Here is a 23,130-nt window from a genome sequence, read left to right as displayed (position 1 = left end):
TTCATCTCAGTCTTACAGCGATTTCTCTAGCGTTACAAGCTATAATTCAGACAATGCCCCTTGATGGTTTTGTAAACAATAAAATCATTTTGAACGATGCAACACATTAGTAGGCCCTTTGTGATTATTTATCAGAGTTATTACTGAATTAGTTTTCACCACTGGATTCCAAATAACAACAGACTGCATTTACTGTAATAACCAACTACTTAAAGAAAAAATAGAAATGTTTACAGGAATAACATACCAAATACAAATATTTACAGGTCTCACTGAGAAAGAAGCTCTCCATTCGATCTTCCTTTGACTTGTCTATTACATGATGAAGTGTAGCATAACCACATCTGTTTCCAAATAAAACAGCCAACAGTAACTTAAGTACCACAAAATGACATAGAATAGGTTCAAACGATAAGCAAATTGCAGAGAATCAGAGCTAACAGAATCTTGGTCTGCTTTATTATCCTCTGCAATCATGAGTTAAGAGTTGGCAAATCAATTTTTTTTTAAACTGCAGATGCTGCAAATTTAAAACAAAAGCATAAGTTGCTGAAATCACACAATACTTTGGGGAATACCTGTGGGGGGAAATAAAGTTGATGTTTCAGGACAATGAAATTCTGAGATGCAATACCAAATCAATACCCATGTGCTGTCTAACCAACGAAAGAATGTAGGATATCTTGTGGCTGGAGAAAATTTTGAAGAAGTAATGGTAAAAGATGATCATGAGAAATACTGTAGGTAAGAGGAAGCATGAGGTTCTACTGATAGATAATAAATTGATACAGAGCCCCCAATAAAACAAATCCTGAAATAAACGGAGTCTAGCAGTTTAGTGGAAAGAGAAGCCAAGGAGTGACAAAAATTATTGTTTTTTTAAACTAAAATGCTGGAGGAACTCAGCAGGCCAGGCAGATTAGTGGAGGGAAATGGACAGATGATGTTTCGAGATGGGACACATCTATGGACATGAAGAACTGCCCTGATCTAAAACTTCTGTGCAGCTCAGTGGCCCGGTTGGTAGATGTGCCACCTCACAGCACCAAGCTTTTGGGTATTTTTAAAGCAGAGATTGATAGGTTCCTGATTATTAAGAGTGTCAAAGGTGACAGGGAGAAGGCAGGAGAATGGGACTGAGAAGGAAAGATAGATCAGTCATGATTGAATGGAGTAGGCCCGATGGGCTGAATGGCCTAATTTTGCTCTTATGACTTATGAACACGGGTTTGATCCTGACTTTGGGTACTGTCAAAGTGAACTTTGTACCTTTTCCCTGTGACCACGTAGGTTTCCTTCGGGTGGTCCGGTTTCCTCCCACATCCCATAGACGTGTGGGTTTGCAGATTAATTTGCCTGTAAACGTGCTAATGTGGAGAATAGATGAGAAAATGTGATAACATGGAACTAGTGTGAATGGGTAATCAATGGTTGGCGTGGACTTGGCCTGTTTCCATGCCATATCTCTAACCTAATCTATATGTCGTCTATCCATTTCCCTCCATAGATGCTGCCTGACCTACTAGTTCCTCCAGCCCTTTGTTTTTTTGCTCGATTCCAGCATCTGCAGACTCTGGCAAAGATTCAACATTGGTAAAGAAAGGAAAAGGGCTGAGTAGGAATAATCAAAATCAAACAAATCTCTGGAGAGCAGTGAACTAAAGAACAATAATTGCCAGATAATTAGTATGCCAAAAAATATTATAAATCTTTAGAAATATTGAGGAATTGATGTTAAAATCTAATTAAACTCTCTGTAGCGCACAAATTTTCCGTTAACAAACAGGAAAGCTTGCAGCTACAATGCATTGCAAGGAACGAAACAGGCCATTTAATAGTGAAAGGGAAATAGAAATGAAAAAAAGATTAATGGGCAAATGTAATTTACTTTTTAAAAATAAGAATGCCTTCTATAATAAACGCCAATTCTCGCAAGAAAAGTAAAGCAACCAAAAAGCTCCGTTAAGGATGCAAATTAAAAAATGAAGCCATCAATAAATATGATGGTAAATGGGAAATCAACTGCAATACTAATTTGGGGTTGGGACATGCCACTTCTGTCTTTCAAGGGTCCATGAAATAATAAAATAAATAATTATTCCTAGATCACGAGATACATTTCTTATCTTGCTTAGATGGCCTTAATCTTATTACCTGCTTACCATTTACTAGTTACCTACTGAGACAGCTGGTTAGAGGGAGAACATGCCTAATACAAGGCACAAGGAAATGGCAATTTGAAACTTGAACAGCCAGGAAGTGTGAGACATTAGTTTTATGTGGGAGTGGATGGCATTCGCCATATTAACTGTTAACCTGTTTAGCGGATACAAAAGCAGTCCTATATTTTTTCTCTCCTTCCACATTGCAAACCATTTTACTCAGTTGTATCTATCTGAATTTCTCAATCTCATTAGCCTAATCCAGTGAGAAGTGTCACAGGAGTTTATTTCCTATAAAATCCTATTCAGAAAACCTTCACTCTGATAATTAATCTAAAAGTTAACAATACTAATCCAGCAATCTCATGGAGTTTTTACAATCATCTATAGGATTATTAAGCAAGAAACAAAGTGCTGGAAGAACTCAGCGTGTCAGGCAGCATCTGTGGAGAGAATGGACAGATGACATTTTGGGTTGAGACCGTCAGTCTAAAAGAAGGGCCTTGACCCAAAATGTTGTGTGTCCATTCCCTCCATAGATACTGGCTGATCTGCTGAGTTTCTGTAGCACTTGTTTTTTGCTCAAGATTCCAGCATCTGCAGTTTCTTGCATCTCTGTGACGAAGTCAAATTTTAAACTTTTAGAAAATATCACAAATGAACAATAACTTGGAAACAATTCATAAATTATATTCCAACACTGACCTAACTTTGGTGTATTTCTCCAGACTCTGAAGGATATCCATTCCCACATGCAAGTAGAAAGGGTTTTTTGTTGCCTGATATCAAAATAAAAACCAAACTGCATGTCAATCAAGGGCATTAACTCAATGAACAGTGATGCAATAGTACAAATTCAACTGCATAATGTTTAATTCAATAAGTCTGTTTTGTACAAAATAACATACAGATCATTGCCAAACAAAAACACTTCAAAGTTCGAAGGAGACAATTGATAATGGATACCAATTTGCATTGCGCTGAGTGTTCGTAATATGGTATTTGGATACTTCAATCAAGTAATTCAATGGTTTCAGGCCAAGGAAAGTACCCAGAATGATATCGCAATATGAAGGCAAATCTTGCAAACCACAAATGAGAAAATATGGAATTTGTAAAAGCCATCTTTTTCCAATTTTTTGCAGTGAATAAAAGTCAACCTATTTTCCAACATGTTCAGTTACATGGGATCAACGTCAGCAAATTAAGTTCAAGTGGGATCTTAATTCACAATGTATTCAATGAGTGTAAATAGTCTTGGGTAGAGGTACTGTACTCTATAGGTGCCATTGTATAGGTGGGATCCACATATTGGCTTACCCTTAGAAAACAGAGGGTGCTAATGGAAGGGTGTCCTTTTAGTTATCCTTTTTCACTTGGACAAAAATATAGGCGGAATGGCTAGTAATATTGCAGATAATACAAAAAATGGAGTTGCAGACAGTGAAGAAGGCTGTCAAAGCACACATCAAGGTGCTTTTGAGGGCGTGCAGCGTAGGTTCACTAGGTTAATTCCCGGAATGGCGGGACTGTCGTATGTTGAAAGGCTGGAGCAATTAGGCTTGTATACACTGGAATTCAGAAGGATGAGGGGGGATCTTATTGAAACATATAAGATAATTAGGGGATTGGACACATTAGAGGCAGGAAACATGTTCCCAATGTTGGGGGAGTCCAGAACAAGGGGCCACAGTTTAAGAATAAGGGGTAGGCCATTTAGAACAGAGATGAGGAAGAACTTTTTCAGTCAGAGTGGTGAAGGTGTGGAATTCTCTGCCTCAGAAGGCAGTGGAGGCCAGTTCGTTGGATGCTTTCAAGAGAGAGCTGGATAGAGCTCTTAAGGATAGCAGAGTGAGGGGGTATGGGGAGAAGGCAGGAACGGGGTACTGATTGAGAGTGATCAGCCATGATCGCATTGAATGGCGGTGCTGGCTCGAAGGGCTGAATGGCCTACTCCTGCACCTATTGTCTATTGTCTATTGTCTAAGGTCTACTATCAGTTATAGATGTAGACAGGAGAAATGGCAGATGGAATTTAATTCGGGCAGACAAGGTGTTGCACTTTGGAAGGTTAAATGTAAGGGGAAAATATACAGCTAATGACAGAACTCTTAACGGTATTGATGTACGGAGGGATTTTGGAGCCCCAAGTACATAGCTCCCTTAATGTAGCAACACTAATAGTGATAAAGAATGCATGATATGCTTGGATTCATCAGTCAGGGCATTGAGTATAAGAGTCAAGAAGACACAAAGCAGCTTTACAAAAAATTGGTTGGGCCACATTTAGCGTATTGTGTGCAGTTCTGGTCATCCCAATGCAGGAAGGATGTGGATGTTTTGCAGCATGTGTGGAAGAGGTTTATCAGGATACTGCCTGGATTTGAGAGTATTAGCTCCAAGAAGAGATTGGACAACTTGGATTGTTTACGCTGGAGTATTAAGGCTGAAGGGAGAATTGTTTACTGAATTATGAGAGGCATAGATATGATAGACAGCAAGAGTGGATCTTCTTAGGGTGGAAATGTCAAATACTAGAGAGCAAAGATTTAAGGTGAGAGGGGGAAAGTTCAGAGGAGATGTGTGGGATAAGTTAAGTTTTGTCTTACACTGGGAGTGGCAAGTGCCTGAATGCCTAGCTATAGGGGAGGTGGTGGAAGCAGATATGGTTGTGGTGTTTAAGAAGCATGTTGAAGATCTGGATTCCAAATGAGACATGTTTAACTTTAATGCATTGAATTTGCCCTGCTCAAAATTCCAGGGTAGTTGAATCATCATTAGACAATCTGGAACAAAACTAAAGCAAGTGAAAAGACCGCAGGCAAGGATATCATCTTATGGATGTTGCACTTTCACTCATGAAGAAATTCCATCTACATAATAATTCTGTCATTAAACTGACACTGATAGTATTTTTATGGGCTCCAAATGCAGCTAATTCATCAGTCCCCAAACCTGCTACTCCAACTCTTTCCAGGAAGGTCTGACATTTATCATCATGCATAAATACCTCAACTTATTAAAAGTCCTGATCACTAATCTTATTCGCTCATTACTGGGGGGGAGGGGCATAACTTTATCCAGTGCTTTGTTTTGTGACGGTATGTGCCAGTATGGTGTCCGGCCCCTCTAAATAGTCAAATTGTTAGTATAAAAAGATTACTGTCGTTTACCAAATATTTCTGAAGTAAATTTGGCCATCAGCTCCTTAAACAGCTTTAGCAGCTTATAGGATGATGATCCACCATAGGCATCAATGAATGATATGCATACTAGCATCCTTTTGTCTACAAAAAAGCACTGATTTTAACTATCTCAGCTAGAAGGGCTGCAATTCCCTTCCTAAACCACTCTATTAAACTCATTGCTCCTCCTTTAATACACTCTTTCAAACCTACCTGATCTAGCTTCTTGTCCTTAAATGGCTTGGTGTCAAATGTGATTTTGTTGGTATAGCTTGTTAAGGTCAGTAAAGGCAGCTTTTCAAGTGTGAGCCGTTGTTATTGTTCTCTTCTTCTGAAGAGGAGAGAAGGATGAGTTTCATAGGAAACTACTTTGAGACAACGAGAGAAAACTTGATTGCCCAGGGTTTCAACAGGTTCACTTGTTGTTAAAGATCTCCTTTACATTCACACTATTGTGATAACGTTAAAATGAAGCCCAAATACTGCTCTGTAAAGGAGCAATTCTATTCTACTCAGTCAAACAGAAAGTTCTAAGGAGCGAGGTGGGATTCGACATGGCATAACTGGCGATCATAAAAGGGATTTTGAACAGACCAAAGGAATTCTGGTTAATCACTATGAAGTAATATTACATTACTGGTATCGTACCTGATACAGTAGATAAGTCGATTCAACTAATTCAGGCCTTAGTGGGTAAAACATTACATCAGGTGCTTGAAGCTGCCAGTTATATCGTTCCGGAAGAGCTCCGTAACGTTTCCATATGGCATAATAGAATGCATGAAGGCAAATAGCATCTTCTACATCACCTGTCAAAACCTAAAATTTAAAAATATCTTTAGATTTAAAAATCCATACAGGGAAAGATTATAAAATGTCTAGAAAAATAGCCATTTTAAAAGCAATACATATACCTGAAGACCAGGGAAAAACGCCTGTAGTGAATCAATCCATGTATTCATTAGTTGGCCGTTGAACATATTCACATTAACATAAAGCGGAGGATCTCCCTCTCCCTCATTACAAGCTTCACGCCTGTATGTTCAGAAATATTGATACAAATTTAAAACTGCAATCTATCAGTTGTCAAACTAAAGCTGGAGCAGACAACAGGCTCCAGTATTACCTCATAATATTTGTTTCAAATGTTTCATTGTGCAAATAAATATGGCTACTTCATCAAATATTAGTAAAGGCAGCTACATTAGCTACACATGGGTATATATCAGCAATATATCATGCAGTAATTTCTTGTATACTTTGAAAAACGGAGACAAAAATGTTGGATGGGAGCATTCTGATCTTAAGACCAAAGTTGTAGATATAGCATGCATTGAACAGCAGAACAGTAAAATTACGAGGTAGTCTGAATCTACTATCAATCCTATCTTTGTTCCTCATAATTTTTGCCTACCCGTTTAGGCCCCCCTCAGCCTAATCCATTCTAGGAGAATGAACGGTAACATTTGGGATTCAAATAAATTGCTAATTTATTATTCCATGCCTGAAGTCACAACTGGTCCCTGAATATATTGCTAATGGATCATGTTGATGTTTAAGAATTGATTTGATTGATTGAAAGAGAAAGCATGGTCCACAGTCCACACTGACCATCAATCATGCATTCACACTCGTTTTATATTATTCCACTTTCACATCCACTCCATGCACACACACTGACCAATTAACCTACAAACCCACACGTCATTGGAATGTGGGAGGAAAACCACATGCTCACAGGGAGAAACCATCAGAACCAAACCCATGTTTCTGGCAATGTGAAACAGCAGCTCTACCAGCTGTGCCACTGTTGCCCTAAGAAACCGTGTACAAATCAGGCAGCCAGGTCTCAGATATTGTTGTACAGAGATCCTGACAGGCTTCAACATCAGGAAAAATTGGGGATGGAGGTTTATTGAAAATGACCGGCACTTTTTAAACACCTCTGTCTCAGTGTAATGCTAAGACAAGACGGGGCCTCACTTGGGTGTCCAATAACAAGGACTGTTATTATCTGTCATTGATATGGCACCATCTCTCATTCAACCCAGGACTTGCTTTCATTGGAAGAGGTGAATGACAGTTTAAACAGGAGGATTTACCCAGAAAGAGGATTAGGGAAAGGGCACAAATTAGACAGCAGGAATAGATGAGCAGACTGTTAACAGTGGAGTGACTAATGATCAGCAAAAGATCCTCAGGTCTTTCCAACAAAATGAATTAAACGATAGTGCAAGCCATCGCAGATGCTACAAAGCCTGTAGACTGTGAAAAGGAAACCGTGCCACATAGGCACGTTATGGCATGTGGCATAATGTGCATTGGCATGAATGCAGAGAAACATGGGAGAATAAGATTATATGCAGAATGAACAGAAAATAAACATTTTAAGTTACTTAAGAGACTAGTAAAGGTTGTAGTACAAAGGGATCCGGGTGTGCCATTCCACAATGTATAGAACATTAAGTGAAGTTTTTATACTGATTCTACTTTCATCACTGTTCTCAAAATGTACCAGTAAAACTCAAGAAAAATTGCAGATATAACATGAATTATCATTATATTTACTACTGCAGTGAAATCTGTTATGAACAAGGTATCACATTTTATGCATAAAATTAAAAATATTCAAATCAAGGTTGATTGCTTGCAGCAAAAGTAATTGTCCCCAAAACACTCAGAACACATGGAATATCCTACCCTCTTCTCAGATGATTTTGAATGCTCTCATATGCAGCATTAAACATCTCCAGGTCTTCGCTTTCTCCAAACAATATGTAGGATTTCAGAAGATACTCATAGAAAGAGTCCATTCCTGCTCCCAATCCACTCTGTTTCTCAACCCATTGTCCAGTCTGAATATTTACCACATTCCCTGTGTAAAAGATGACAGCAAACTGAATGTTCAGGTGTTCAAGTATACATATCTAAATAGATACAAAAATATATAACAACTACAAAGGATGGTGCATTTGAGATCTTAAAAGATTACTGGCCATGCTACATAACCTGTGTATAGCTGACACCAACTTGGTTATGAAATAGACTTAGCCAAAAGAAAACTACAGAAATAGCCAAAGTCAATTCAATCAAATGATGTGACTGTATATCGTAAGGATATGATGTATTGTCTTCCATTCCTCTTTCTGTTATAAGTACTCACTCACTTTCAAGGTCTCTGAGAACTGAGCGCAATTATCCTTATACAATGCTGGTCTCATCCTTCCCAAGATACGCTTGTTTATTATTCTCATTTTTAATGTATTGTTTAGCAAACAATCCTTCGTGAAATATATTATGTGGAAGAGGAGGTGCTATTCTTCCAGTTTGCTTGTGGCTTAACTGTGGCAATGGTGGAGGGCAAGGAGAGAAAGATTGGCATGGGAAGGACAATTAAAATGGTGAGCAACCTGGAACTCCAACAGGTCTTGGCAGAGAAAGCTCGTGTTCAATGAAACGGTTGCCAAGTCTGTGCTTGGTCTCGCCAATGTAAATAGTATTTTACGATGATTCTCTGCCTCTCTCTCAGACTCTGCACATTCTCAAAAACAGCTCCGAGTTCTGTCAAGCATTGGAACATTAAGGGGACACAGAGAGCATTTCAGTCAATCTATTTTGTTTGGATATGGATTACCAACAGGTAATCAAGCAGACCTTAGCTAAGGTAGACGGTGACCTACTGCAGAGGATCCTACATGAACAAGAGTGAAAAAGACTGAGAAAGGACTGGATGGCAGCAGGGCAATACAACAGAAATAAACATGGCAAAAATCTTGGAAGCGCGCAATTAGATTTATAGCCAGTTTTGGGTGGCATCAGCACTAGCAACGGGTGGGAAAGAGGCCAGCTCCTGAAAAGGGTTTAAACAAAAAGAGCTCTCCAGCCTGAAACTTGCATTTTTGTGGAATAATTTACAATTGAGGAAGGTTTAAAAAAAATAATGTTAAACACGTCACAGATGTAGATACGTTAAAAATATTGATAATTGATACCGTAACAACATAAAATGGTTATCACTTATAATTATTAGCATCCAATTTCCTGCCAAAGTCAACAATTCAACTGACCCATTAAAAAAGGCGATCCTTAAAAACTGCTTCCGTCACTTCTGGTATTCAAACAATGAAAAGATGCCACAGGCGACAGTCCTTTAATCCCCTCTACAAACAGCAATTTGATTTTAAAACAGTTCCAGATTTAGAAAGAGTGACAAAAATGTTGTATTAGACTAGCATTTATTTTGAATTACATAATAATGAAGATATTGTAGTTTTGCAGGTAATGCATTACATACCGAGGAGTCCCGTCTCATCACTTCTCAGCTTCCAGAGAGCTCTCACGGCTTGGCGAGCTACCCACTCAAATGTAGAATCCCCAATGAGGTGGCTGAGGATTCCAAACTCCACAAGCAGAGAACCAGCTCCAGCAGTGCAGGTTTCATTAAGACAAGTAGAAGGCACTCCCTTCTTTAGATTCACCTAAATAGTTTTTTTAAAAAGAAAAAAAAACTCTTTACCAAGATGAAACATAAATTAAATCAACAAAACGTTAAAAAATAAATAAAAAATCTGCATGTGGGTAAAATCAGAAATGAAAACAGAAGACTAAAAATGTCAGTTAGTCATTATCCATGGTGGATAATGTTTTACTTTTTCAGTCTGTTTTTTCTCACTCTCGCTCTCTCCAAGCTTTGACCTACTCTTTTTTTATATCTGAAGGTAGAGCCTTCACTTCACTGTCACAATCAGCAGCTACACGTCATTGCAGTCCGCGCTGTTCTAAACATTACAGATATTTTTGTTCCCTTTAAATGCAGGATCTTCTCATTTTGTGAAATTGTAACTTTAAGCATCTTTCTAGTCAATCTAAAAAGCAGCGATAATGATGTCCAAAAGCCACAAGTCTGTTCTTTGAAGGGGCGTTCTAGTAATTTACAAGCTCTCTATAACATGCTTGTCTTCCTTTCTGTTCTCTCACCCAAATATTTTCACCACCCAACAACAAACAAAAATCAAGCTTGTCAAGTTAAGGTTTTGTCAATACTCTGTAAATATATTATTTGCCAATCTGACATCTTGGTGGCCTCTAAAATTGAAAAAGATTGCTCATATCCCAAGTGCAACTAATACAGCAGCTCAACATATTTGTACTCAATAAATCCATAATCCAGAAGGCCCTTTAGTTTTACAGCTTTTAGCAGTTCTAACAAACACACCGTTTATAAATGAAGCATGTCACATACCCTTGGATGAGGAATGCCAGTTTTGGTGTTTTCAAACGCTGGCAACAATCTCACAGCCAAATCACGAGCTAGGTGAAGCAACTCATCATCGTAACCCTCTGGAGCCATGTTTCCAAATGGCTGAGCAGGATCCATTATGATCATGTGAGCAGAAAGCAGGCTTCCTAAAATCCTAGTTTAACAAACATATTGTTAAAATAAAACCAAAAATAAGAGTTATGAGGAAAAGGGAAGATAGGTCAATGTTACCTTGTGCTTGTAATTAAGATTAAAATTTAAACAAAATATTATGAATATCTATCATTACAGAGAAGGGTGTTTGATGAGGGAAATTCCCTTCCAACAATTTCTATTTCATTCCTTTAACCTCTTAGCACAGGTTATTTACTGCTAACCAGGCTCCAAAACGTAAATCCAGTGGTAACTCTTCATGTAATAGACAACATATCAAGTTTCTAAGGTCAAGGAATGTGACTTGAACGAAAAATCGACGGGCAGGAAAATAAATTTAAAAGGTTATGGGCATATTATTCTTCATCATAAGGAAGCTGGAATACAAAGGAATATGTTTTGCTAATTCTATTGCATTTAAATTTGGACACATCTTTTAAAAGATATGTTGAACTTGGGAGAAGATTCATCAGAAATTACATTATGGCAAATTCTAAAAATAGGGAATACCAATTTGGTTTTGCATTCAAGAATAAGCTGTGATTCAGCAGTAGCCTAACAGATCTTTTAAAATAACTCAATTTAATTCACTTGCATACAATAGCAAATCTACTCCCTTTGTTGGGGAAACTAGAATTAGAGGGCATAAAATGAAACTTTATAATGAAATCATAAAAAAGGTTTTTAAAGTTACATTAAACTGGAACTTGCTCTCTGAACAGATGTTTGGTCAATTGAAATTTGAAGATTTAAAATGTAGGGATTAAAAGATTTGTGGCTCACCTGATTGTTGCTTCAAAGACTTGCACTGTTGAATCTTTATTAAAGGAGACTGTGGTAATTACAAGCTTCACTGCTCTTTTGAACTCTGAAGCATTGCCCAAAACCTGCAAAGTGAAAATAAAAGTTTGATATTAAAAAAATGCATTCATAACTAAAGAAGTCTTAAATAGAAATGTTATCTAATGAGTATTGCCCTTTAAAACCAGGAACAACTTTTTCTTTTACCAAGAATTTTCATGACAATTCAAAAGATACAGCCATAAATTTCAGTAGTAGTTACTAAGAACTGCAGATGCTGGTTTACCAAAGAGACACACAAAATGCTGGAGTAACTCAGTGGGTCAAGCTGCATCCCTAGAGAACATGGATATACAGTATTTTGGGGAGGACATTTAGGTCTGAAGAAGGGTTCCCACCCAAAATGTCACCTATCCATGTTCTCCAGGGATGCTGCCAGACCTGCTAATTATGCCAGCAATGTGTGTCTATCGTAGCCACAAATTTCCACTGTACAACTCGTTTCCTCGGATTTAAATCCAATTTAGCATTGTGCTTGGCATTTCTAGGAGAAAGTATAAAACTAATCAAATTCTGAATTTACAAACTATAATAAATACAACTTTAACCTCTAAGCCCACAGGTGAAGATATGAAAGCAAACACATTAAATGAAGAATACACAAATGCTAGTTTTGGAGTCAGTGGACTTCATAAATGTTAACACATCCTGGGATGGAAAGATATAGGTTTGCTTTTGTTTTCAATCCCCACCGGGAGATGGCCGTCCTGAACACGCTGTCAAAGAAAAACTAGACAAAAAAAGGAAAAAAGGAAAACATCTTCCAATTATCAGATTATGGATTATCACTGCAGACATCCAGTTTCAAATTTTCATATTATAAATTTCATAGAATTTATATGGTTCAACTGCACACTGGTAGGTGAGATCAAAACAGAAACAGTTAAAGTTACAGGACTGCATAAACAGTAAAGGGAGACCTTAAGTGCAGAGATTAAGGTTATTCTCTATCAATTTATCAATGAATAAAAAAGATACCTTTAAGTCATATACAGACGTTGTTAATGAACATTACATTAACCACTACTGCAATTTTCACCATTGCTGCACCAAAATGAAGTTTCAAATTAACCTATGCCCTTAACCCGTCTATTTTGCTTTCTGTCGCAGACTTCTCAGAAGCAGATGGCAAATTCACTTTGTGAAATTCATAAATAAAAAAAACTATGAAAAATCAAATTGCCATATTTTCTGGCAGGCGGCTTTAATGCCAGATGAAATGTGGAGGAATTTAACCTAGGCAGCACTGTCTCATCAATGTCATACGTAATCCAAAAACAATTTAACTACGGGGGAGTCCCTACAAAGGATTAATATTTTCAATAGCTCAAAATCACCAAAGCCACAAACTTTGCATGTTCAGCTGTGATATGAAAACAAACTATGTTAATGATAACCACCACAGTTAGGAAGAGTTATGATGTAATAAGTACAAATTTTATACACTTAAAAAGCAAACCTCGGGTGTGTGATCAACATCTAAACATAAACATTTAAAAAGCAAGACATGTTTTGCCGCGTTAGTTATATGATAACCATTTTACCTGTGGAGGATTTCTGGTCAGTTATGTTGAGACACAACATATTGCTCTTTCACAAGTTTCTCTTTCACATTAAATTTTTAAATAGCAGAGCCAGATTTCAAAACTGTCATCTTCAGTTATAAAAGATGCAATTTTCTATCTTAGTTCCATTGCAGTTATTTGGCTGACACAGCCTTATCTGTCAGGTGACTGCTTCACATTTGAGAAACGGATCAGGAAGTAAATATAAAGTGTTTAGAAATTAGTTGCCATCAGCTCTTTACTTACCAAAATGTATGGCTTGACCACCCCCGACAAACTCCACCACCAGTGACACACAAACTTCTGAATCATTGAATCAGATGGCCGCTGATTCACTTCTAAGTTAAAACCTCTTCACCTAAATCTAGGGTCCACTCTAGATTACCACCATCGGATGGTATTGATTTATTAGCATGTGTACTGAGATACAGTGAAACGCTTTGTTTTGTTAGTTATTCGGGCAATCACACCTACATAAGTATAGGTGATGTAAAAGAGGAAATTAACAGTGCAGAATATTAATGTCACCGCTACAGAGGAAGTGCTAATAGAAAAAAGGGGCAAGAATCATAACAAGGTAGATCCAAAAAAACAGGAATTAGCATTGAGGTCCATTCAAGAGTCTGATAAAAGCAGGAAGGAAGTTGATCTTAAATCTGGTGGACGAGAGCAAAAAAGTCCCCCCTTGTTCTTTCAGGTGGAGAAAAAAAGATCACATGGCTCTCTTTGGAAGGCCAACTGAGTTATCCTGCAGGTGCACAGCAAACTACTACAAATGACATTAGACCATTATTAATAAGTAACGGTAATCCTTGGGCAACTTCGCTTAGGAAAGCAAAGTTTCCCAGGGATTAACTTTACATTAATAAATGGGTTGAATGTCATTTGTAGTAGTTTGCTGTGCATAAGCTGTCTATGTTCAACGGTAATTGTACTTCAACTGGATAGTTAATTGCTCAGGTTGTGGAAAACGCTATGCAGTTGAAACAACAATGCCTATTTGCATATTCCAAATTCAATCCCTGTTGCAGCTCAAACCATCTGCTGAAACTGTTTAGGCCTTTTCGAACTAGCATTTCTCCATAACACTGCACATACTCTAGCATAGGATTGCTGAAATAAAATGTGATTAAATTTTATTTGGTTCCTGATAATGGTTCTAGGTAAATTGACCCCACTGAAAAACTACATCCAATAAATAAAGTGATTTATTCTACACATATTGCAGATTATAATCACAACAAATCTTTATACTAGTAAATCTCCCTTGACACTAATCACCAGTAATTTGCCGAGGCCTCAGGTAGACACTTACCCTCAACCGCTGCTGCTCACTAACCGGCTGCTTCTAATGCTCAGGTTGGAGCCCTGCCACTCCAGTAAGCTGGATTACCAGGCATCACAATATAACTATCGTGGTCAGTTATTCCCCCCCTTTGGCTCTCCAATCTGATGGTCACTGCACCAATTTGAAAGCAATCCTACAATCCAAGAAAGACACAAAAAGGAAAAAAAAATCCAATACATTGGTGTCACATCATTGAAGAAGCATGGCAGGTACGGTTAGCCCTGGCAATTTTTTTCTTTACACACAAATGTAGATAATGAGTTTCACCTATGCTGTTTCTATTGAAAAATTTGACGGTAGTTCCATGAAAATTTACATTTCAACTTCACCATGAGGAAGAAATCATAACCAAAGCTATCAAAATTTAAGTTAAAAAAGATAAAAATTAAAGGCTCTTTATTCTTATGTATCCCCGATAAGATAAATGATGAAAACACATATTTTTAAAACAATTAATGATCAGTTGCATGAGTTTAGTATGATGAAAAAAATTGTTGATCCCAAAAAGAACCAATCACATCACAATGGGTGTGGGACCCAGTACAAACTCAAACACTTCAGTTGTCAGTCGTTGAGAATGCCACAAGCTTCTTTTATGGGTGTGCGAATTAAATCATTGAACAAGTATCAGGGTGTTACTTAAGCACAATGCAGCTTCAACAAACAGAGATACAGAATAAAGAACCCGTGGTGATAGAAAAGTCTGATTATGCTAAAATGAGTATGTACTCTATGTAATTATTTTAATAGGTCACAATTGTTCATCTGCACGATTCCAAAGCAGTTTAAAGTCAATCACCCACTGCCACACTGAAATGGGCAGTTTCCAATTGCCAATGTGGCAGACGTCATGGATTAACTTCTCTTTCCCACCTTTGATCATTTCTTTAACTATTGTACACCTGGTGGTGTTGCTATCAGAAAAACAAGAGCATCAAACGTGATGAAAGATCATTACCAAAACATTACCTCTGCTTCTCTCTTCACAGATACTATCTGATATGTATGCTTCCAACGTGTTCAGTTATTTGTTCACATTTCAAAAAGCACTGTATGTTTGCAATTAATGCATCAACAGATGATCAAAGATTGAATACAAACAATATTGAAATTGTCCATGGTTTCAGGAACATTGTATAACTGACTGTAAACAGGTTAAATATTACAAAAAAAAGGTGAGCTGGGTTATTGACTGGAGAAAAATTCCATCTAGGCAAATATGTTTTTATTAAGGATTTCTGTGTGAGATTTGAAAATAAAACACACAGAAAAACTGCTTTTAATAGTCGCCATGTCAATTTCCAGGTGCATCTTCCCACATACTGTCTGAGCATTTTGTTCCTTCAATCTTGGAGATAAAGCACAGTTCAAAGTTGCTCAGTTGTTCATACCAGTCATTACAACCGCACTGATTCAAGACTATGATGTCAATTATCAGATCTGCACTGTCGAGCAGCTAGTCAGAAATATAAACCACTTGCCTTGCAGCTGAAACTGGGTGGATAGGATGACAAAAATCAGTTACAGCAGTCAGATAGAGTCTATCATAAAATAGAGCTATATATATACTTCAGTTTTGTCATTTTCCAACGGATAAATATCCACGCGTGATTAGGCTTACATATGATTAATTTACTAAAGTTCCTCCTAATCCTGTAATATTTTGCAATAACCCTAATTATTCAACATCTACAGGTTTAACAGGAACATGAATGAGTCATGGCAAAAATACTGCCATTATAACTAAAGAAAATATTTAGACCTCTTAGAATAATCAATAGCTCCTGCAAAATGCACCAGAATTCCAATCATTCCCTTCCTTGGCATCAAAGATTCAGTACCATTGCAGAACAAAATACGAAATTATAGTTTGGAAATATTACGAGACTACAAGTATTTAAGCTACTGAAAACATCTTTTACATATGTGGAACTTCATCACAGAGAGACAAAGCAGGATTCTGCAATTCTTTTAAAAATTCAAACAATAAACCCCTTTTAAGTCAATCGACTTCATAGAACTGGCAAAGCCAACTGTCATGCAAAAAACAAGATGCTGATCCATATACAAGGCAAAAACAGAAAACGCTCAAGTACTCAACTGGTCAGGCAGCATGTGTGGAGAGGGCAACAACAAATATTTCAGGCTGATCACATTTCACCAGATGAAACATTGTTTTCCTCTCTACAAATGCTGCCTGAACTTCTCAGTGTTTCTACTATTTTGTTTTTTTAATAGATTTCTAGCCTGGTTTTTTTTTAATGTTTTTTCCAATTTAACTCATGATGATACCGTATGAAAAGGGATTTCCGTACAAAAACATTTCCAATATTGTGTATAAAATATATCTGAAAAACAGAAAAACATGCACAATGGTGAACACATCATAAAAAAAATCCCCACAGAGCAAAATAATTATTAAATCAAACATCTTTCACTCACCGCAAGTGTATCAAGTGCATCGATCAGTGTTAAAGAATAGTTCCCAAGGACATCATTAATGTTTATGTTTGAACTAGAAGGAAAACAAAATCAATTACAGGTTCCAAAACCAAATTAACTCAAATTGTGAACAGAAGAGAATTACATATTATCAAATCTTAAGGGAGATACCAAAATAATAATCAAACCTCCCTGCTTGAATTTTTGTGATGAAGATCTTGCAGTCTCCATTCTATTCCATTAGATATCAGAACAATTTATAAATTAGAAAGGTATTAAATAATTGCATCAATTCAATTTTTTTCACCTAGCTACACAAATGCAATGGCAGATACTTCAGGGATTGGAGAGGGAGGGGGAGTTGGGAACATTGGAAAGGGAGCGGAACAAAAGCTCAAATGCTTCCTTCTTTTCTGCAGTATCACTGCTGAAGAATTGCCAGAGCTTTTCACTGTAACTGACACAATTGCTTTACAGAAATATATGGCAGCCTGAAATTGGGTTTTCAAGTTGTGATACATGGTCACAATAATTATTTTTGCTCTGTGGTAACATTCCAGTTGAGGCCTTTACAGAATTCAATCAGTAACGCAAGAAACAAAATAGAAAATATTGAAAAACATAAAATCATGCAAGAGTTCAAGCAAATTATCAATTCAGGTGTGAATCATTCTTCAAAAGGGAGTTCTGATAAAGGGTCCACACATGAGAAGTTAACTCACGTAATCATTCCACAAATGCTGACTAACTCCTGTTACACTTCACAATGGCGGCTGCATTTGTAAATCATTCTCATTATTTTCTTGTCCATGAAGCATTACTGCCATCCAATAACTTATGAAGTGATGATTGTAATTCCCCCCCACAAAAAAAATGAGTATCTGCTCAAGGAAAGAAATAGCATTCTATAGTTCATGAACGTACTTTAATCAGTTAAACATTCTACATTCACCCCATGCACACTAAATATTAATTTGGCTATCAATATCAAGTCAAGTCAAGTTTATTTGTCACATACATGTACAAGATGTGCAGTGAAATGAAAGCGACAACGCCTGCGGATTGTGCTAAACTACAAAACAGAATACATTTTTTTTTTAACACAAAAATTAATTAATACAGTAAATTAAATTAGTCCCTGGTGATATGACAGTTAACAGTCCTGATGGCCTGTGGGAAGAAACTCCGTCTCTTCCTCTCTGTTTTCACAGTGTTTGCCTGATCGTAGCAGCTGGAACAGTCCGTTGCTGGGGTGGTAGGGGTCCCCCCCCTCCTGATGTATAGGTCCTGCAGGGGGGCGAGTGTAGTTCCCATAGTGTGTTCAGCCGAACGCACTACTCTCCGCAGAGCCTTCCTGTCCTGGGCAGAGCTGTTCCCAAACCAGATTGTGATGTTCCCAGACAAGATGCTTTCTACAGCCCCAGAGTAGAAGTACTGAAGGATCCTCAGAGAGACTCTAAATTTCCTCAACTGTCTGAGGTGGTAGAGGCGCTGCCTTGCCTTACTCACCAGTACGGCAATGTGTGTTGTCCATGTCAGATCCTCTGTGATGTGGACTCCCGGGTAATTAAAGCTGCTCACCCTATCCACAGTAATATATATTTATTGCTGCTATAATTATATCAATCAGCAAAACTTTCTTAAGGAGGTGTATTTATAGCTTTGTGTAAGAAAATAACTGCAGATGCTGGTACAAATCGAAGGTATTTATTCACAAAATGCTGGAATAACTCAGCAGGTCAGGCAGCATCTCAGGAGAGAAGGAATGGATGACGTTTCAGGTCGAGACCCTTCTTCAGACTTTTATAGCTCAGGATAACGTAAAATTTTAACAGTAAATAAATATTTTCCTGGTGCTCCGACCCAGAATTTTATGCAGATTACCGAGCACAGAATTGGACCATAACATAATGCAGCGTTTATGCCCAACAAGAGCATGCTCCTATATCATTTCACCTAATTCAGTGTTCTCTCATTTATCCTGTGACATTCCATAACAATCCCTTATAATTATGATTTTTGTTGGAACATATGGCATCTTTTCGTTAACTTAAACCTTAAAACGTACCTATTAGAACTTTGTGGGGAGAGGGAGAAATAGGAAAGGATGCCATTCAGTTAAACTACAGCCTTCACATCGCCGATTATGAACAGATTCTGATTTTAGGCATCCAAAAGTCACTTTTGTCCATAAATCAGAAAATCACAAGCACCATGGTGACCATACAGCCACAGTCTTGTAATGAATGGTGTTGAAAAGGGTCAATTAACATAAACATTTGTCTTCCCCGCCTAGTTACCAAGTAGGATTTCCCACAGTCAGCAGCTGGTAGTGATGGGTTTCAGGGGTCAGTGGATGAAATGTTATTTTTAAGAATATTGTTGCACAAGTTTCAAGTGCTTTTGAACGAGCAAAGACACTATCATAATTAGGGTACATCAGTGAAACTGGTAGACTGGTTCTCAGGAGATAATGGTGTCTGATTACAGCAGGAAGGTAACATGTGAACCCATTATTTTTCAAGATTGGTATTGAATTGAATCATATTTATGAAAGTTCATTCCTATGTGCAGGTGGCCATTATTTGGACTTTCATAATTTGCGGACGGCCTCCAGAGTACTAGAATATATTTATTACACAGTGTGTGCATTATTTCAGACAATACACTGTAAAATAAAACTTGATAACATTTGATGATTTGTATTTCCACTTGCTCAACTTTAAAATAGCTCAACACAGCAAAAATCTGCACTGAAAGAAATTTTGTCATTCACAATGTGAATAAAATTCAGATTTTTACGAAAACAAGTGAATTATTTTCCATTTTTGCATGTATATATTAAAAATTGTTGCACTGTGTACTGCACAAAATCTCTGCTGTAAATATTTGTTCTCACAATGCTCCTAGCACAGTCAATTTACATTTAGCTTTGGGACTTCATTTAAATATGTGAACAAATTTGCATTTTCATCTTTCAAATGGTGTGGTAATGTAATCACTGAAGTGGTCATGCAAACTAAACTGAACATTGAATTTTACTAACCACAAAAGAAACATTATCAGTAACAACTAAATAGCAAAGATAGATATAAACTGCTGGAGTAACTCAGCAGGTCAGGCAGATCCCAGTTCTCTGGAGAACATTAATAGTTGATATTTCTACGTACACTAGTTCTACTAAACACACGAGGGATAATATGCAGGTCAATTAACCTACAAACCTGCACGTCTTTGGAATATGAGAGGAAACCAGAGTACCCGGAGAAAACCCCTAACTCCATACAGGCAGCATCAAACCCGGCTCTCTAGCACTGTAAGACAGCAACTCTAACGCTGGGCCACACTGACATCCTTGGGGCCCTGATAAGTTAACCCGTTAAAGCTTCACAAAATGTGATGTTGGAACTCCACAGGCCTCCAATTGCTGCCTGCACTGAAGATTTACATCTTGTGTTACATGAACTAACACACCAAGATCCCACCAACAGTTTCTCGTTATTTAAAAGAGATCAGCATTGCCCAAGGAAAGGGCACTTCCGGCCTATTCAAGTATTGTAATCATTGAGAAAGCACTCATTAGTCTCATCGCGACCATCAATATACAACCCTTGCCATTTACCCATCCTTATCCCTACCACGTCTCCTGATCATTCTCAGTCAATTGCAATTATCCACCTCCCAATTTTTCAGCCACCTTACTCTATTCTCACCCTCCTATGCCGTTGCCCCTCACCACTTCAGATTTTCTCAATCTCATCAGTCCTCCTCAGACTCTCAATTCCTTATCCTTTCTAGACAATCAACCTTCTATCTTTCTCCAGCCACAGGCCTACTCCATACTCTCCAGATGCTATTCACCTCAATCGTCATCCTCAACTCCCCCTAGATTATTAACCAACTCATCCCCAGAATTCAGTCCACCTCACTCATATCTTTCTCACCCCACAACTTTCCACCTCCTACAGAAGCCCTTACCAAACCAATCCCTTTTCCACAATGACGTAAATCATCCACCAACATAACCCACCTACCCAATACATCTTCTTCATCCTCTCCAGGCAATCACATCACCCTTGTCCAACCACCGCCCCTCTCTCCCACCCCACTCCACCTAACCACCTCTCTTCCAACTTTCTTCTTGTCTCTCACTCCACTCGAACATCCACTCTCCCTCTCACTCCATGCACTCTTCACTCAACCCAACCACTCACTCTCTACCCACCAGCTTTCCCTCCCTCTCCACTCCATCCAATCACCCACCCTAGTAACCATTCTTCTTTCATTCCACTCTAACTAATCTCCCTCCCTCTCTCCACTCTGCTCTATCCAATCACCCAACTTCCTTCCCTCCCTCCAACCACCCTCTTTTTCTCTACCCTCATTTCCCCACCCTCCCCTCTCCACTCACGGGTTATCCCGGTCAGGTCCCCGGCCCCGACACTCGATTGGATTGAGTTCGTCCTGAGGGAAAGCGTGCTCCATGTAGTTCTCGTAGCCAAAGTAGAACATGCGAAGGGCGGCCTCCTTCATGCGTCGGCGCTGCAGCTCAGGGAAGGCGCTGTACTTGCGGCTGTACTCCCCGAAACTGTCCAAGAAATTGTAGCCGGAGCCAGCAGCGGGCCTGGGGACGGGGGGCGGGCGCCTCTTACACACCATCGGGTCCCCAATGGTCAGAGGGTGGCCTCCGGCGGCCTGGCCCCACACCCAAGTCTGGTCGAACCATGACGTCTGCTTGGCGGCCTGGGCCTGAGCCTGGGCCTCGACCTGCCGGACCACACTGAAGCCAAAGCGAAAGGGCACGAAGCTCTGGTAGAAGCCCATGCTGGGCCCGAAGCCGAAGAGGAGCCATAGCGTGAGGTGGAGGCCCAGCCTCAAGAGCAGGAGGCCCAGCACTATCGAGCGCCATTGCATTGTCGGATCAGCGGGGGAGACAACGGCATCGCTCGGAGGGCCGGAGGCGGACGCCCATTCCCAGCTCCAGCTCCGCGTCGCCTCCCGCCCCGGGCCCCTCCCCCTCCCCACGTCCCGCCCCCCTGCTCCACGCTGATTGTGCCAAACCCCCGACGCGCCGCCCGCCGATTGGCTCGTCACCCCGTCAATCTAGCCCCCCCCTCTCCCGACAACTCCCCACCAATGGGAGATAAGCACGTCTCTGTCGTCATGCGGAGCTGCCGCTCGCCACACCCTTCGGCCCATCCGTACCTTTCTCATCCGTTCATTCCCTCCACAAATGCTGCCTGGCCCGCTGAGTTACTTGGGCCTTTTGTGCCTATCTTCACTGTGCACCTACTTATTTGTTCTCCGACACGGGTCACTGTACGTGGCAACTTCCCAATGCTTACGAGTGTTTGAAGAAGTGGAAAAGTCCAACAACAAGCAAAAGTCCAAATGTCCAACAACAAGCAAAACAAAGATTGGAATGCAGTTAAGGTTACATAACATGACCTTTCAAATGAATTTATTAAAGTCCTTACCCTAGTTTCCACCTCACATCCTACAGTCCAAATACGTGGTGATGTAAAACTTAAGTCATAGAGCATGCAAACAGGCCCTTCAGCCCAGCCTGCCCAAAACAACCAACATGTTCTATCTATACAAGTGTTGACACAAAAAAAACTGGAATAACTCCACAGTACAGGCAGCATCTCTGGAGAGAAGGAATTGGTGACGTTTCAAGTTGAGACCCTTCTTCTCGATCTGAAACATCACCCATTCCTTCTCTCCAGATGCTGTCCGTCCCGCTGGGTTACTTCAACTTTTTGTGTCTATCTTCAGTTTAAACCAGCATCTGCAGTTCCTTCTTACTATCTATACGACTCCCACCTGCCCATGTTTGGCCCAAATCCCTCTAAACCCGTCCTATCCATGTACCTGTCTAAATGTTTCTTAATCATTCCGATAGTGCCTGCCTCAACTATCTCATCTGGCAGCTTGTTCCATACACCCACCATCTGTTATTTGGAAAAGATTACACAAAAAGTGGTGGGTACATGGAACGAATTTTCAGATTTTTTTTACAAAAACATCTGATCAGTGATAAAAAAAATAGGATTTAAGCACAGACTTGATATTAAAAATTCTAATTTTCAAGGATCTTGCCAGCCTCATCGTCAGGCATATTATCTACATAGTTTCAGGCAAAGTAGACTAG

General features: G+C 39.0%; 1 protein-coding gene across 2 annotated transcripts in view; it reads right to left on the bottom strand.

The window, feature by feature from the left end:
* Positions 1-21,976, bottom strand: part of edem1 (ER degradation enhancer, mannosidase alpha-like 1) — a 29,000-nt gene extending 7,024 nt beyond the window's left edge. The window contains exons 1-10 of one of the 2 annotated variants that reach the window (XM_078414448.1): positions 21,388-21,976; positions 16,977-17,049; positions 11,544-11,647; positions 10,590-10,761; positions 9,642-9,825; positions 8,048-8,222; positions 6,262-6,382; positions 5,996-6,166; positions 2,868-2,941; positions 248-344 (exon numbers count right to left, since the gene is read on the bottom strand). In XM_078414448.1, coding sequence (XP_078270574.1) covers positions 248-344; positions 2,868-2,941; positions 5,996-6,166; positions 6,262-6,382; positions 8,048-8,222; positions 9,642-9,825; positions 10,590-10,761; positions 11,544-11,647; positions 16,977-17,049; positions 21,388-21,890 — 1,674 coding nt within the window. In that variant the 5' untranslated portion in view covers positions 21,891-21,976. The remainder of the gene's footprint in view (positions 1-247; positions 345-2,867; positions 2,942-5,995; positions 6,167-6,261; positions 6,383-8,047; positions 8,223-9,641; positions 9,826-10,589; positions 10,762-11,543; positions 11,648-16,976; positions 17,050-21,387) is intronic. The other variant, XR_013548385.1, reaches the window with a different exon arrangement.
* Positions 21,977-23,130: the final 1,154 nt, after the last annotated feature.

The sequence above is a fragment of the Rhinoraja longicauda genome, chromosome 17 (assembly GCF_053455715.1).
Source record: "Rhinoraja longicauda isolate Sanriku21f chromosome 17, sRhiLon1.1, whole genome shotgun sequence".
In the NCBI taxonomy this organism is placed as follows: domain Eukaryota; kingdom Metazoa; phylum Chordata; class Chondrichthyes; order Rajiformes; family Arhynchobatidae; genus Rhinoraja; species Rhinoraja longicauda.
The sequence above is the reverse complement of the archived record's forward strand: the minus strand, read 5'-3'. Positions and strand labels throughout refer to the sequence as shown.